This window comes from Pteronotus mesoamericanus, unplaced genomic scaffold (assembly GCF_021234165.1).
Source record: "Pteronotus mesoamericanus isolate MK-2021 breed Mesoamerican mustached bat unplaced genomic scaffold, CSHL_Meso_final contig_20, whole genome shotgun sequence".
In the NCBI taxonomy this organism is placed as follows: domain Eukaryota; kingdom Metazoa; phylum Chordata; class Mammalia; order Chiroptera; family Mormoopidae; genus Pteronotus; species Pteronotus mesoamericanus.
In genome coordinates this window covers 1,244,164-1,258,761 of record NW_026555085.1, presented here as the reverse complement: position 1 = coordinate 1,258,761, position 14,598 = coordinate 1,244,164, and the positions used below count along the sequence as shown (strand labels likewise).

The following is a 14,598-nucleotide window of genomic DNA, read 5'->3' as shown; positions in this document are numbered from 1 at the left end:
ACTGGCGAGGGAAACGGAGATGTTGTGCGCTTGCGTACTGTGACGGGTTCCAGGCAAGCGGTGAGGCGCCCTGTCTCCTCTAAGTGCGCCTGCGCTAGCAGATCGGAGGTTTCCTTAGAGTGCTTGCGTAGTAAATAGCGGCCGCGAGTTCCGCTCACTCAGCTGGGGCGCTTGCGCAAAATCCTGGGCGAGGATGGGGCTGAACGGGGTGTAGTGGGTGGGGTGATAGTGAAATAACGACAGTTAAGTTTCTCAGTAGCTCTCGTGATAAAAAAAAAAACTTTATTGCTCTCGTTAAAATAAGAGACAAGTGATTTAACACTGCTAAGAAAGCCTGTTGATTGAATGGACGAATACATCTATTATGAAGGCGGGCTTTGGCTGCCTCCTGCAGTGAGAAAAATAATACTGACTTTGAAGGTGTGACAGGGCTGCAGTCACCAAGGCCTGGTGCTGCGACGTTCCTGCAAATTTCGAATGAACCTGGGGTTGAACCAGTCCCCAGCCATTGTCCAGGACTGGACTGGTGGGGCCTGGGCCTGTGGAGGAACTGTGTGCAAGGGGTCCTCTCCATACCCATGCTGTGGCAAGACCTGGTCCTCACTGGCAGACCTGGTAGGTAGGAGGGCGATGGGGAGTGGGTTACAGAGGCACTGAAGTAGAAGAAAGATCAGACTCCCAGGGCACGTCTGGCTCTTAAATAGAGAAGGGCAAATGATGGGGTGTGAGGCTGGAACCATTGGTGCTATGTCCTAACATGAAACCCCTCATATAGTGCCAAAGGGAAGTACCAGAGTTGAACTTATGGGGAAAGGGGCAACAGGACTGTAGGATGTTAGGTAGAAGGATTTAGACGGGAAGGGGGGAGCTTCCAGATGGGAGAATAAGGTTTCAGAGGAAGGAGCTGAGACTGATGTTAAGAAAGAAGACAGGTGCTGGGACGCTGGTAAGGGAAGGTGATCAGGCCTCACCTATTCTCTGTTTCCTGTTCCCCCTGCTTCCATTCTAGGTTGCCTGTGGAAATACCACGCATGTGCATGGGAAGGCTGGAGAAGGTAGTGAATATGGCCTACTTGACTTGAGGGTAAGAAGGGATGAATACTTACCTATGTTGGGGGATGAGGAATTCAACCCCCTATGGCGGCTATAGCAGAAGCTTTGGGCTACCAGCCCTGGGGGAGTCCCCCTGTAGAAGAAATGGGAGATGATGGAGAAGAGGCTACAGGGTAAAAGATGAGTGGGTGTAGAGGAATCAGGAGAGGAATGAAAGGGACAGCACAGGAGCACAGAGAGAGGTAATTATCCTTCCTAGGGGGTTTTACTCTTAAGCTGGGCTCCAGGAAAGGGGAGGGAATTCATTTTATACTCCAAAGATTTTCTGGAGCAATCCTGATACGTTGCTTTACTATTTCCAGTTGGAATGTGTTAAAAGTAAGGCTAAATGTGCATTTAGCTTCACAAAAATACATAGGCAAAACCAACTTGTTGGACGAGGTACCCTGATGCTTGGTTTGGAAAAGATGGTTACCTTAATTATAGGGAGTGGCAAAGCTGATTTAGGAAGAATAGGGAATGCATTCAGTGGATGCCAGGGATGTTGGTAAATCTTGACATCTCAGCAATGGCTGGCCTGGGATGAAGGATAGAAGTCATTGGGGAGAGCCAGAGTTTCTGGAGGGAATGGGGAAGTAGACTTAGAAGCCTACACAGAAGGATCCAGCAACTACATGAGAGGAGACAGAATCCACAGAAGATCCAGCAATGAAGATGGGGAAGGGGGATACCAGATCCTGCAAGGGGAGCTCTGAGACTCCTTTCTAGAAGATCTGCAGATCTCAGCAGTGAGGAAGACAAGAGGGACAGAGGTCCCTTAGAACCCGGGAAAATAAGAAGTGACACACAAATGAGACTGAGACCTTCAGTTTTTTTTTTTCATTGAAAATGTCCATTTAAAAAACACAAAGGAATTCACACTTTATTCAGACAACACTGAGAGGGAGAAGAAAAAGGAATGAGTAGGGAAAAAGGGAGATCCTGCTCCCAAGGATTTGGGGGAACACAGTGGGGATACCTGATCTACCACAGAGGGGAGGGAGGGAGGGAGGAGGGTGTTTTATACCATGGGTGTAAAGCAGGAAAAAAGCCTTTTGTTGTGGAGAGGGGAAAAAAAAGGAAGGCCAGAGAGAAGTTCACCCTTCATCTCAAGACAGTCTCACAAGACAGGAACATATCATCATCTAGCTACTGGGAAGGGACGGATTCAGGAGCTAACAGAGCCTTGAGACTCAAGCTTATCTTTTGAAACATGGCAAAGAGTGATTCCAGGGTGTTTGCTGGGGTCTACTGCCAAGAAACAAAGTCCCTCACAGAATCTGGGTCAGGGGGACGTAGTGGTGTCTTTAGAAGTAAGGTGGGTCTTGAGAGCCCCAAAACAGACATCAGCTAAGGGGTTCCCTGACACATAAACAAAACATGTAATGAAGAGCTCAGCAATATGGAGTGGATCTCTTTATGGAGTTGTAAGTCCCTGTCCTACCTAACTGGACTGCTCTGAAGCAGACCTCATTCGCTGATATCAGCAGGCTGAAAGTTAAGTATATTAGGTAGCACAAAGCAGTATTAGGGCCACTAGTAGACACTGTAGAGTGAAGATGGGATTTATTCCATGGACAAGATTCTTTAAAAGGTTTCTCTGGCAGTGGAGGCCCCTTGAACCTTCCACGGTGTTCTAGAGTCTGACAGCAAGCTAGAGTGTGCTTACCTGGATAATTAGTATGAGCACACAACCAAGGAGTCTGGCAATTCAGCAATTCAGACTGTCTGGGAGTGTTCAGAGACCAAGTTAGGAGAGAAGGGATGCTTTCTCTGGCAAGAAAAGCTACAAAGTATTTGGCCATTTGGGACCCTGACAACCCAGTAGTCCAGGAATGGGGAAGAGTGAATGCTATGGGCTCTGTCAGGTTCCACTGGATCCTGGAGGGGGCATTGGGAAGAACAGGTCTGGGGTTCTTGGGGAGAGGGTCTCTGCCCACCCAAGGTCTCCCAGATAGGAGAACAGGTTAGCTGTCTGTCAGTATCGACTCTCGTCAGAGCGGGGAAGGGAGCTGCGGAAGGACGTTATAGACAGGAGGTAGGGAGAGGGAAAGTGGGGGAAGAGAGAAAAACAGAGAAGTCAGAAATGAAGAGAAAGGGAGAAAAATACAAGAGATGCCTATTCTCTGCCTGCTTGATGGGCTCCTGCCACACAAGGCACTGACATGGGGCCAGTGGCTTCCCAGTATCAAGAGACACGGCACCTTCCCAGCAAGTATCACAAGATTTCCCCCAACCTAGAAGTACAGTTCCACCCACCCATGGACCTGGGTTCTTCCTACCCTTCCTCCCAACTCTCACTGTAAAACTGGGGTCCCTAGATTTTATATAAAGTCCTATGCTGCTTCCCCACTGTCATTTATTTCCATACCACTCCCACAAATATTTTCCAATATATTCTCTGATCCACCTATCTTGTTGTTTTATATCTCTGACTCAGATTGCCCTTTGCCGTTTCCAATACTCTTTGACAGTCTTGAGGCTCCCTAACCACCCAACTTCTGTTACCTGGTGCGGCGACGCTGGGCTGAGCTGCCTGTAGGGTCAGTAGCCAGCAGAAGGCGGGCAGTAGGGTGTGGGGGGCAGAGGCGCAAGGAACGCAGCAGCTCCTGCTCTGGCACAAAGGGGCGGAGGGGACCCCGTTCTGGTGAGTTTCCCAGGCTGCTGGAGCGGGGAGGAGGGTGGACTGGAGGTGTAGCTCTGCGAGGGGCCCTGTTTAGGGGCCAGGGAGGCTCCACAGCTACCTTCAGAACTGGGGAAGGGAGAATAAAGAGCAAAGATTAGGGTAGAAAAAATAAATCAGAGTCTGAGAAATCAGAGAATGGATTCTTCCCAAGTTAAGATACCCCAACCCCAGACTCCCTACCCCACTCTTACATTCTCGGTCACTAGAGGAGTATGGCTTTATGTCTCCCTCTGCTCTCTTGGGTGGCAGCTTCCTGGCTGGAGCTGATGGTGAAGACACAGGCAAGGTAAGCATTTGGAGATACACTTTGTACCCATCCTCCCAGTCACTACTCCTGTGACCCCAAACCTCTGCTCCCTATCACCATAGTTTCTCTTGGGGAAGGATATGAGTTCAGCCCCACCATAGAAACAGCTCTGTGGCAATACCATCACATCGCAAAGGAGTTTGGGAATAATGCTGGGGTACTTTTTAGGAGAGCTGGAAGGAGTAAGCTGAATGCAGAGTTAGGGGGAAATAATCCAGGGGGAGACTCTGGGGCCTTGAAGGTGCAGGAGAAGGGTAGCCAAGAGAAGCAAACTTACTGTCAGTAGGTGCTGTCAGGCCCTGCTGGGATTTGGGGGCAGTGAAATGGTCCTAGCTGGGCCAACAAAGACCCCGTGTCCCCTCTAGATGAGACTGACAAAGTCCTTGGTTAATTAGGAGTTGCTTTTGAGAGGTTAGGAGAGGCTGGGGTGGGGCAGAATCTCTCCTGGTGCAAAGATGGGAAGAAATTTAAGTTTTATTAGGGAAAAAAAAGGGTGAGGAGAAAACATGTTTGGAAAGGAGTTATCAGAGTAAATGCGAGGCTAATGTATTGTCCAAGGCTCTTTCATCCCCTCATTTCTCAGTAGATTTCTCATCATGTGTTCCCTTCCCAAGAGGTTTTCCATCATGTGTAGCAAATGAGACCTCAGTGAATCCATTTAAGCTTTATCCACAGCCCCCAACTGTGATCCTGAGTCCTCACTATCCTTATTGGCTCTCAGTCTCTCTTATAGCCTGTACATCAGCAGGAGTGCGTGGGGGAAGCCTTGCAATTAAAGCAGGTCATGGAAATGAACCGCCTCTTAGTGCATGACACCAGCTGAAGCTGACTATTCTTTGATTGTTCCTTTCCTGGCCATGGAGGAGGTAAGACCTAGTCACAGAGCCAGCTCAGAAGAGTGGCCCTTCTGTGTAGTATGTGTAGCATACCTAGCAGACAGCTGTGCGTTCCCACCTTTGGGAGGCAGTGAGGAAGGAGTAGGGCTCAGACTGGTAGGCAGCATGTGTGTAAGAAGTTGAAATGAGGAACTGGGTCAGCATTTCAGTAGCTCCTAGGTCTGGTTTCTCTAGATTAATGTCATTATTTGGTTGGAAATAAATTCTGAGCATCATTTAAAACTGATATATATAATCTTTGGGTCATTCACATCAATATTCTTTTTTTCTTTTTTCTTTTTCTTAAATTTTAGTCATATCTGTTGTTCAAATACATTTGTCTCCATTCACCTCAATATTCTATGACTGGAAATGGAAGGGCTGACTGCACTTGACCGTCCCTCGCTGACTGTCACAAAGGAATGTGACTCTGACCTACTTTTATGGACCTGATGCAACAGGAGGCTCCATCAACATTAATTGTCAAACAGGCTCCCAGTAAGCTTGCTTAGTTAAAAGTCTTGATAAGTTCAAATGCACTGAGCTCCCATGATGGTAAAGGCAAATGAGTAATGACTGCTGGGAGATTTGAGTTGCTTTAGAATTTTTCCATGTTGCCCACAGATCACACTGTCCTCCTCTGTGGCCTCCAGAGTAACTAGCCACCATGGCACTACAGTTCCACCAATTCAGTGTAGCTTTACCAGCAGGTGTATGATCAACCACAGCAGCGCGGGAGTGTCGACTTGCCCTCAGAGAGGGAGCAGGGGACCCTGTGAGGAAGGAAGCGGTGGTGCCCCTCAGTGAGGGGACCAGTGGGACCAAGAATCCACCTCTTTCTCTCACCCCGACTACCTGACCAACACACACAATGTGAGAAGACTTACGATGCTGATGGGCAAAGAAGCCCTCGAAGATCACAAAGTTGTTCACCTATAAGACAAAACAAGCAAAATATAGTTGTCCATTCAGTCACTCAACATACTTGGATACAGAACTCTGCTAGAAAAACCACTGTGGGAGGAACAAAAGCCAGCCTTCCTAGTCCTCTAGACAGTCTCAAACACTCAGACCCTGACAAGCTGAACACAAAGTTGATACGGAGTTGCGAAGGATCTCAAATAGCCAAAACAATGTTGAAAAAGAACAAAGCTGGACGATTCACACTTCCTGATTTCAATACTGCAAGGCCAAATCATAACAGTGTGGAAGCGGCCATAGAGACCAATGGAAAGAAGAGTCTAGAAATACACCCGTGATGCCAAGACCGAATATTCAATGGGGAAAAGAATAGTCTCTTCAACAAATCATAGCTGTGTGGTAGAGGCTATAGAGACCAATGGAAAGAAGAGCTCAGAAATACACACATGATGCCAAGACCACTCAGTGGGGAAAGAATAGTCTCTTCAACAAACAGTGCTTGGACCCCTGAAAATCCACATGCAAGATAATGAATTTGGACCTCTATTTCACACCACAGACAGAAAAACAATTAAAAATGGATCTAAGAGCTAAGACTATGAAACCCTTGGAGGGAAATTGTGGAAAATTATGACTTTGGATTAGAGAATAACTTCTTAAATATGACATCAAAAGCACAAACACCAAAAGAAAAAATAGATAAACTGGACTTCATCAAGACACTATCAAGAAAATGAAAGGATGACCCACAAACAAAATAGGACTAAATATTTCCAAATCATACATTTGATAAGGATGTTTTATCTAGAATATATAAAGAACTCCTACAACTCAAAAAGAAAGAACAATTTAGAAATTGGCATGGAACTCGAATAAACATTTCTCTAAAGAAGATACTTAAATGGCCAGTAAGCACCCGAAAAGATGCTCAACATCATTAGATGCAAATCAAAACCACAAAACAATACTACTCCATACCCATCAGGATGATTATTATTTTTTAAAGAAGGAAAATAACATGTTTGTGAGGCTGTCGATAAATTGAAACACTCATCCACTGCTGGTGGAAATATAAAATGTTGTAATCATTGGAAAAAACAGCTTGTTCTTAAAAAAGTGCAACAGAATTATATTATGGCCCTGGCTGGTATAACTCGGTTGGCGCATTGTCCCATAGACCAAATGGTTGCAGGTTTGATTCCCGGTAAGGGCACACATGTAGGTTGCGGGTTAAACCACTGGTCGGGTCACATAAAATCCTCAGTCCTTGTGCACATGGGAGGCAACCAATTGATGCTTTTCTCTCGCATTGATTTTTCTCTCCCTCTCTAAAAGCAATGAAAAATTGTCCTCAAACGAGGATAAAAAGAAGAAAGAAAGAATTACAATATGGCCAGCAGTTCCACTGTTAGGTATACACCCAAAAGAACTGAAAATACAAGTGGAAATAAAATTTTATACACAATAATTCTGGCTGGTGTGGCTCAGTGGACTGAGCGTCAGACTATAAATCAAAGGGCCATTGGTTCAGTTCCCAGTCAGGGCATGTGTTTGGGTTGCAGGCCAGGTCCCCAGTAGGGGGCACGCAAGAGACAACCACACATTGATGTTTCCCTTTCTTTCTCCCTTCCTCCTCCGTCTAAAAAAAAACCCCACAAAACCCTAAAACTTCATACACAATATTCATAATGGACAGGAGTGGAAATAATCAGCTGATAAATGGATAAACAAAATATGATACATTCATATAATGGAATATTATTCAGACATAAAAAGAAATGAAGTACAGCCCCGATCAGTGTGGCTCAGTTGGTTGGGTGTCATCTTACAAAGGTGGTTCGATTCCTGGTCAGCAGGGCACATGCCTAGGCTGCGAGTTTGGTCTCTGGTCTGAGTGTGTGTGAGAGGCAACCAATCAATGTTTCTCTCCTTCTCCCTCCCTTCCCCTCTCTATAAAAATAAATAAATAAAATCTTTTTTAAAAAAGGGAATGAAGTACTGATACAGGCTACAACATGGATCGACCTCCTGAAAACATGCAAAGTGAAAGCAAAACCCAAAAGCCACATGTTATGTAATTCCATTTACATAAAATGTCCAAACTAAGCAATTCCATAGAGCAGATTAGTGGTTAAGAGGGGCTGGGGAAGAATGGGGAGTGACTGCTTAATGAAATGTTCTGGAATTGGACAGTTCGTGGTAATTGCACAACAGTGTGAATATACTAAAAACTATTGAATTGTGTATTTTTTTAAAAAAGATTTGCTTATTTATTTTTAGACAGGAAGAGAGGGAGAGAAAGATCAATGTGCAGTTACCTCTTGCACACTCCCTACTGGGGACCTGGCCCACAACCCAGGCATGTGACCGGGGAATTGAACCAGTGACTCTTTGGTTTGCAGCCCACTGAGCCACACCATCCATGGCAAATTGTACATTTTAAATAGTTAAAATAGTTAATTTTATCAAAACTCTGGACCCTTTTAGGCTCTCCCAGAACCACTCTAACGAAAATAGTGTACAAAATGTCAAGGAAGGCATACAGAGCTGTTCGAATAAGACCCACAGGTAAGGCCACATGGGTTAAGGATATAAATACTGAGAACTAAGATTTACATAGGGTTCAGAGAGGTGGGGTTGTTGAGGGAAGAGATGTTGAAAGACAGTACCACTTTGATACCTAATAATTGATCATTTTAAAGTAATTTCATTGTTATCACATTCAATTTGGCCTTCACAACAATTCTAGTTTAAAAAACAGTAACAAAGGCCCTGGCTGGTATGGCTCAGTGGATTGAGTGCCAGCCTGCGAACTGAAATGTTGCCAGTTTGATTCCTGGTCAGGGCACATGCCTGGGTTGTGGGCCAGGTCCCCAGTTGGGGGCATGTGAGAGACAACTGACTGATATATCTCTCTTACATCGATTTTCTGCCTCTCTCCCCACTTCCTCTCTCTAAAAAAATAAAATTAAAAAAAAAGGAAAGAAAAAGAAGGCATTAAAAATAATAAAAATAAAAAACAGTAAAAAAAGACTTGGACACTCTCGCGTGGTGCCTCAGAGGCAGTTGGCTGCTTCAGGATGAAGCTGAACATCTCTTTCCCAGCCACTGGCGGCCAGAAACTCATTTACACAGATGATGAATGCAAACTTCATACCTTTTATGAGAAGAGTATGGCCACAGAAGTTGCTGTGGATGGCCTGGGTGAAGAATGGAAGAATTATGTATGGTTTCAATACCCTAAGTATGCTTTGAATCAGTGGTGGGAACGACAAACACGGTTTCCCCATGAAGTAGGGTGTCTTGGCCCATGCACGTTTCCACCTGCTGCTGAGCAAGGGGCATTCCTATTATAGACCAAGAAAGACTGGAGAGTGAAAGTGCAAATCTGTTCAGGGTTGCACTGTAGATGCCAGTCTCAGTGTTCTCAACTTGGTTATTGTAAAAAAAGGAAGATATTCCTGGTCTCACTGATACTACTGTGCCTTGTCACCTGGGGCCTAAAAGAGCTAGCAGAATTCGCAAACTTTTCAACCTCTCTAAAGAAGATGACATCTGCCAATATGTTGTGCAAAAGCCCCTAAACAAAGAACCTAGGGCCAAAGCACCTAAGTTTCAGTATCTTGTTACTCCACGTGTTCTGCAACATAAATGTTGGCCTATAACTCTAAAGAAACAACATACTAAGGAAAACAAGGATGAGGCTGCAGAATATGCTAAACTTTTGGCTAAGACGATGAAGGAGGCCAAAGAAAATGCCAGGGGCAGATTGCCAAGAGACATAGGCAGTCCTCTCTGAGAGCCTCTACCTCCAAGTCTGAGTTCAGTCAAAAATGAGGTTTTCTTAGAGTAACAAATAAGAACAAACATTAAAAAAAAAAGAAAAAAAAAAGGACTTGGAGACATGGTTGCCCAAAGCAAAGTAGCTACAAGTGTCAGAGCTGGGCCTCAAGCCCCAGACTCTTGATTCTAGCTGCAGCATTTCAGCCAGGAATACAGTGTGGTCATGAAGAGTGGGTTTTAGGTTCAAATTTGAGCTCTACCGTTTATTAGCTGTGTGAACTTGGTCAAATAGGTCATCTGCATAAATCCAAAATGGAGTCAACAGTAGCATTACCTCAAAGAGATTTACAAGGATCAGCTGAGATGATACATGTAAATACAATACCACACAGCTCATGACATTTTAGCCATTATTATTTATACTCTATCCTGCTCTGGTATTACATGTCACCTGGGTAATGTGTTTGAAGTCAAATACTGTGTTCTTTCACTGCTCTCTGCTGCTTCTTAATGGAAAAATGTACGTGGGAGGACGCTGAGTAGGCCTTGTCTATCTCCTGCCTTGATCCTGCTGTAATGTCTACCAACCCATACTCATCTTCCCTCCAAGCACATGATCAGTACTCCAGCCACACCAAACTGTTTGCAGTGCCCTGACAGGTAGTTTAATACCTTTCTGACTTCGTTCATCCTGGTTCTTACACATAAAAAGCACTTTAAACCACCCACTTGTGTCCCCTGACAAACACCTGTCAAGATTAAACACCCTTTCTTTACCCAACCTCAACTCCTAGGTAGCACTCACCACCGTGTCCTTGTACCTCCTCTGTAGGAATATCAATCAAATCATGTTACAATGGATTAACTGTCCATGCTCTTATTGAAGGAGCCCAATTCCAGCCTCTCCTACCAATTCAACAGCACTGCTTCAACAGTTCTCCCCACGTGCTCTGACATATTTTCTCTCTATACAGTCATTTTTAGAATGTCTGTTCTTTCAACTGTAAAGAACCTGCTCTTGATCCACTTCCTTCTCCAGCTCTTGCCGTACTTCTCTGTTCTCCTAAAACAGAATTTGAAAGAGTGGCCTTGGCCCTGGCCAAGTAGCTCACTTAGAGCATCATCCTGATATGCCAGGGTTGCTGGTTCAATCTTTGGTCAGGTCAAAGTACATACAAGAATCAAACAGTAAGTAGAACTTCAATATGTGGAACAACAAGTAGATGTCTCTCTCTCTCTCTAAAATCGATAAATAAAAATTAAAAAATAATAAAATAAGAGTGGCCTATACTTGCTGTCTCTAGTTCCTAGCTTCTGTCTCCTAAACCCACTCCCCATCTAGGCTTCCACCCACCACTGCACCAAAATAGCTAGGCAGGATCACCAATGGCCTCAGGCAAATATATCAAATGGTCACTTCCCAGACCTCTTCTTACCTCACTGATCAGCACCATTCGAATCAGAAAGCCATTCCTTCCTCCGGGAAATACTTTCCTTACCAGCCTTCCAGGTCAACTTTCAAGTTTTCATCTACTTCACTAGTTACTCCTTGGTCACACGTGCTGGTTCTTTCTCCTCCCTGATTTTTAGAAGGGGGCCCATGGACTAAAGTCCTTGGACCACTTCTCTATTACTCCCTGGTGTAATTCAGTCTCACTGCTTTCCATACAATATGTATGCTGAAAACACTCCATCCCAAACCTCTTCTCTGAACTCCAGGAAAATACCAAACTGTCAACTCAACCTGGACTTATCACAGACATCTCTAATTATCATATTAAAAATGGGTCCTAACTAAAGCTGCTCCACCTACCATCTCAGTTAATATAACTCTTTCCAGCTTCTCAGGCCAACAACTTGGGAATCATCCTTAACTCTCCCCCTCTCCACTGAGAATCTATCAGGAAATCTTACTTGCTTTAACTTCACAATATTTAAAATTTGACCACTCCTTACTACCTCTACTGCTACTATCTTGGTCTGAGCCACCACCTTTTTTTGTGAGCATTGTTGCTTCCTAACAGATATGCTTATTTCCACCTTTGCTCCCCTTTGGCTTATTTTTAAGTCAAAGTGGTCTGGTTAAAAGTCAGATCATATCATCCCTCTGTTCAACCCCTATGATGGTTTTCCTTTTTTCACAGAGAGTAATAACCAAAGCCTTTGAAATAGCCTTTAAGGCCCAAAATGTCCTTCCTGCCTTATAACTCTGATCTCATCAACCACCTCCATCATCCACAGTCCTCTAGTCATACCAACAGGTTCATTCTTCCAGGCACACTCCAACCTCTGGGGCCTTTGCACTTGCCGTTCCCTGAGCCTGGGATGCCTTCCCTCCAGATATTACTTGGTTCTTATTTTCACCTCCTTTTACTTATTGCTCAAATGACACTTTCTCAGTGCGGCCTTCCCTGCCTATGCCATTTAAACTTGCAATCCCACACACTCCCATCCCCGCCATGGCACTCCCAAGCCCTCTTACTGGCTCTCATTTTATGAGAGCACTTATAATCAACCATAGGATATCCTTGTTTATTATCTTTGTATACTCAACTAATATATAAACTCCACAAGAGCAGAAATTTGTATGTTTTGTTGAATAAAGTATTCCTAGTGCCCAGAACAGTGTCAGGTGCTCAAGAGATATTTGTTGAATGAATGGATAGCATTAGTAACATTATATTGCATTTACTTAAAAACCAATCACCTTCCCCATTTTAGACCAAAGCTCCCAAGGACAGGAAATGTATATTATTCTGGGCCTTAACAAATGTTGACTGAGTAAGTAATGGCCTGTATGAAAAGAAGGAGGTAAAAATTAGTGGCTATGTTTGGGGCACAAACATATTACTAGGGATGTACAGAACAACCATGATGAAGAATCAAAATAGATGACAGTAAAACAGCTGTAGAATGAGACATGGTAAAAACAAAAAACAAAAAACCAAAAACCACTTAGTACCCTGGCTGGTGTGGCTCAGCGGACTGAGTGCCAGCCTGCCCAAAGGGTGGCTGGTTTGATTCCCAGTCAGGGCACACGCCTGTAGGTTGCGGGCCAGGTCCCCAGTAGCGGGGTGCACAAGTGGCAACCACACATTGATGTTTCTCTCCCTCTCTTTCTCCCTCCCCCTCTGTCGAAAAATAAATAAATAAATAAATAAATAAATAAATAAAGTCTCCTCAAAAAACAGAACACTTAGTTGTATAAAATGAATCCTACATAATAGTAAATAAGAAGTGCTTAGAAAGTGCCAATTCTTTACCCCAAAATAATAAATTCAATGTGAATGCTTAGAGTGGAGATCTACTCTAACCTGTGGGACTGTGGTCTCCAGGTTGTAGTGTTTATTTAGGAACTTGAGCAGCTTCTGTGATGGTCGGTCAATGGCCAACTGGTGCGGTTCAACTCGCTCCTTCTGCAGGGAACAGGAGACTTAGGGTAGGAGAAGGTGTGGGGGGAACATGCCAACAGAACTCTGGAGTCTGGGAAGGGGAAAGGAGCATGGGGGCATAGGGAAGGGGAAGACAGAAGCTCTGATAGGGCTCACGGCAAAGGGGCCTTTGATGGTGAAGAGATAAGTGATACCTGCAACATATACTGGAAGAGTTCTTGCCCATAGCCATGGCGCTGAAGTGACTCATGGATGTAAAAATCCAGGATGCAAAGTGGTTCCACCTCATTGTGAGCCTCACGATCATCCTAAGAGGCAAAGAACAACAAGTATCTTTTAGGACCAAGACATTGTTGCCACCTCCCAAACTTCAGCACTTTTGTTTTCAGGAATCAAGGCATATGATCTCTCAGCTTCCAATAGCACTCACCAGTACAAAGAGTTTCTTGTATCCAACTTTGAGGAAACCAATAATAGCTCCTTTTCCCGCCCTACAGGATGGGGAAAATAATGAAGAAACTAGTAGCAGCTATCAGAGAGAGAGGTAGAGTCAAAAAGGGAAAGGGGTTGGGGAGAAAGGGATACAGGATGGAAAAGCCTTCAGTACTCACGGTCGAGCAGAAGTGTCTTTGAGCACATACATAACGTGGCGATTACTCTGCATCCTCGATGCACTGGTGATGGGTGTGGGAAGATGCTGGGCCTGCCAGAGAGATGAAAACAGACTTTCTGCAGGTCCTTTCCAAAGGAACCAGCACTCTGTTATCTACTGTTCCTAGAGAGGTGTCCACAGTACCTTGGCAGAAGCCTTGCCCAGTTCATCTACAATGGTCATAATTTGCTGCTGCACATCAATACTGTAAAAAGAGAGGAAATAAAGAGTCATATAATCACTTAATGAGGATTCTGAGCAATCACTCCCAGGAACCTGGACCACAACTCCAATTCAGGTTCAGTACTTAGGACTCTCTGACTTTACCTTGGAGTATTCCAATCTGATTTTTCCACCCCATCCTCTGGAACCCATTTACCACACCTCTTTTCCAATGTGACACACTCCCTCCTCCCTTGAGGTTACTGTGAGGAAGCAAGAAGGGCAGGTCAGCCACATGCTTTGGCTGGGACCTCGTATTTGGCCGAAGGGTGGAATGTCATAAGATCCAAGCGCAGATCAATCCCACTAAGTGTAGGGTCAAAGGTCACCAACAGGTCGAGCCAGGCCATCAAAAGGAGTGTTATTACTCAATTTAAAAGGGGCGTGGTGCCTAGACCAGGTTTCTAGAACTGGGAGAGAAGGGCCTCGAGGAGGGTTTGAGATGTCACCGGGCCGGCACTGTGGTTCCGGGTCTGCGGGCAGGGGGCCGCAGGTGCTGGTCCAGGACCGTGATGCGCTCCGGGAGCAGCGAGTCCACATCGAACGGGAACTCCATGGCCCATTGTGTGGGACTGGCCCCGCCCCCGCGACGTCATTTCCGCCCTTGTCTCCCCGCCCCTAGGCCCCTATTTCTCCCTCTCCGCTGGGCGGGGCCGCATCCACCACAG

At 45.1% G+C, this 14,598-nt stretch overlaps 1 protein-coding gene, 1 long non-coding RNA gene and 1 pseudogene across 8 annotated transcripts; 2 read left to right on the top strand and 1 right to left on the bottom strand.

Moving 5' to 3' along the window:
• Nucleotide 1: 1 nt before the first annotated feature.
• ATAT1 (alpha tubulin acetyltransferase 1) lies at nucleotides 2-14,504 on the bottom strand. 7 transcript variants are annotated; one of them, XM_054569018.1, is made up of 13 exons: nucleotides 14,380-14,504; nucleotides 13,853-13,913; nucleotides 13,668-13,759; nucleotides 13,487-13,547; nucleotides 13,251-13,364; nucleotides 12,979-13,080; nucleotides 5,848-5,893; nucleotides 5,665-5,733; nucleotides 3,970-4,041; nucleotides 3,601-3,844; nucleotides 1,107-1,186; nucleotides 972-1,014; nucleotides 2-612 (listed from the first exon to the last, which is right to left on the bottom strand). In XM_054569018.1, exons 1-13 carry the CDS (start codon nucleotides 14,484-14,486, stop codon nucleotides 438-440), a joined length of 1,266 nt encoding a protein of 421 aa, XP_054424993.1. In that variant the 5' UTR covers nucleotides 14,487-14,504; the 3' UTR covers nucleotides 2-437. The 7 variants fall into 7 exon arrangements, with proteins under 7 accessions (XP_054424993.1, XP_054424999.1, XP_054424995.1 ...); XM_054569024.1 differs by lacking the exon at nucleotides 14,380-14,504 and adding an exon at nucleotides 14,091-14,343; XM_054569020.1 differs by lacking the exons at nucleotides 2-612; nucleotides 972-1,014; nucleotides 1,107-1,186 and adding an exon at nucleotides 2,598-3,104.
• On the top strand, nucleotides 3,976-5,351 carry LOC129067290 (uncharacterized). Its single transcript, XR_008528755.1, has 3 exons — nucleotides 3,976-4,064; nucleotides 4,807-4,951; nucleotides 5,275-5,351. It is a non-coding gene; the product is annotated as an uncharacterized LOC129067290 (long non-coding RNA).
• Nucleotides 8,962-9,718, top strand: LOC129067289 (40S ribosomal protein S6-like; annotated as a pseudogene).
• Nucleotides 14,505-14,598: the final 94 nt, after the last annotated feature.

Excerpts from the sequence above, each read along its gene's own strand:
- ATAT1 (XM_054569018.1), bottom strand. The coding sequence starts at position 14,486 with ATGGAGTTCCCGTTCGATGTGGACTCGCTGCTCCCGGAGCGCATCACG. Across the intron at positions 13,760-13,852 it reads TGGGCAAGGCTTCTGCCAAG|GCCCAGCATCTTCCCACACC; the intron begins GTACTGTGGACA and ends TCTCTCTGGCAG. Across the intron at positions 5,734-5,847 it reads CTTCTTTGCCCATCAGCATC|GGTCCCCTGCTCCCTCTCTG; the intron begins GTAAGTCTTCTC and ends CCTTCCTCACAG.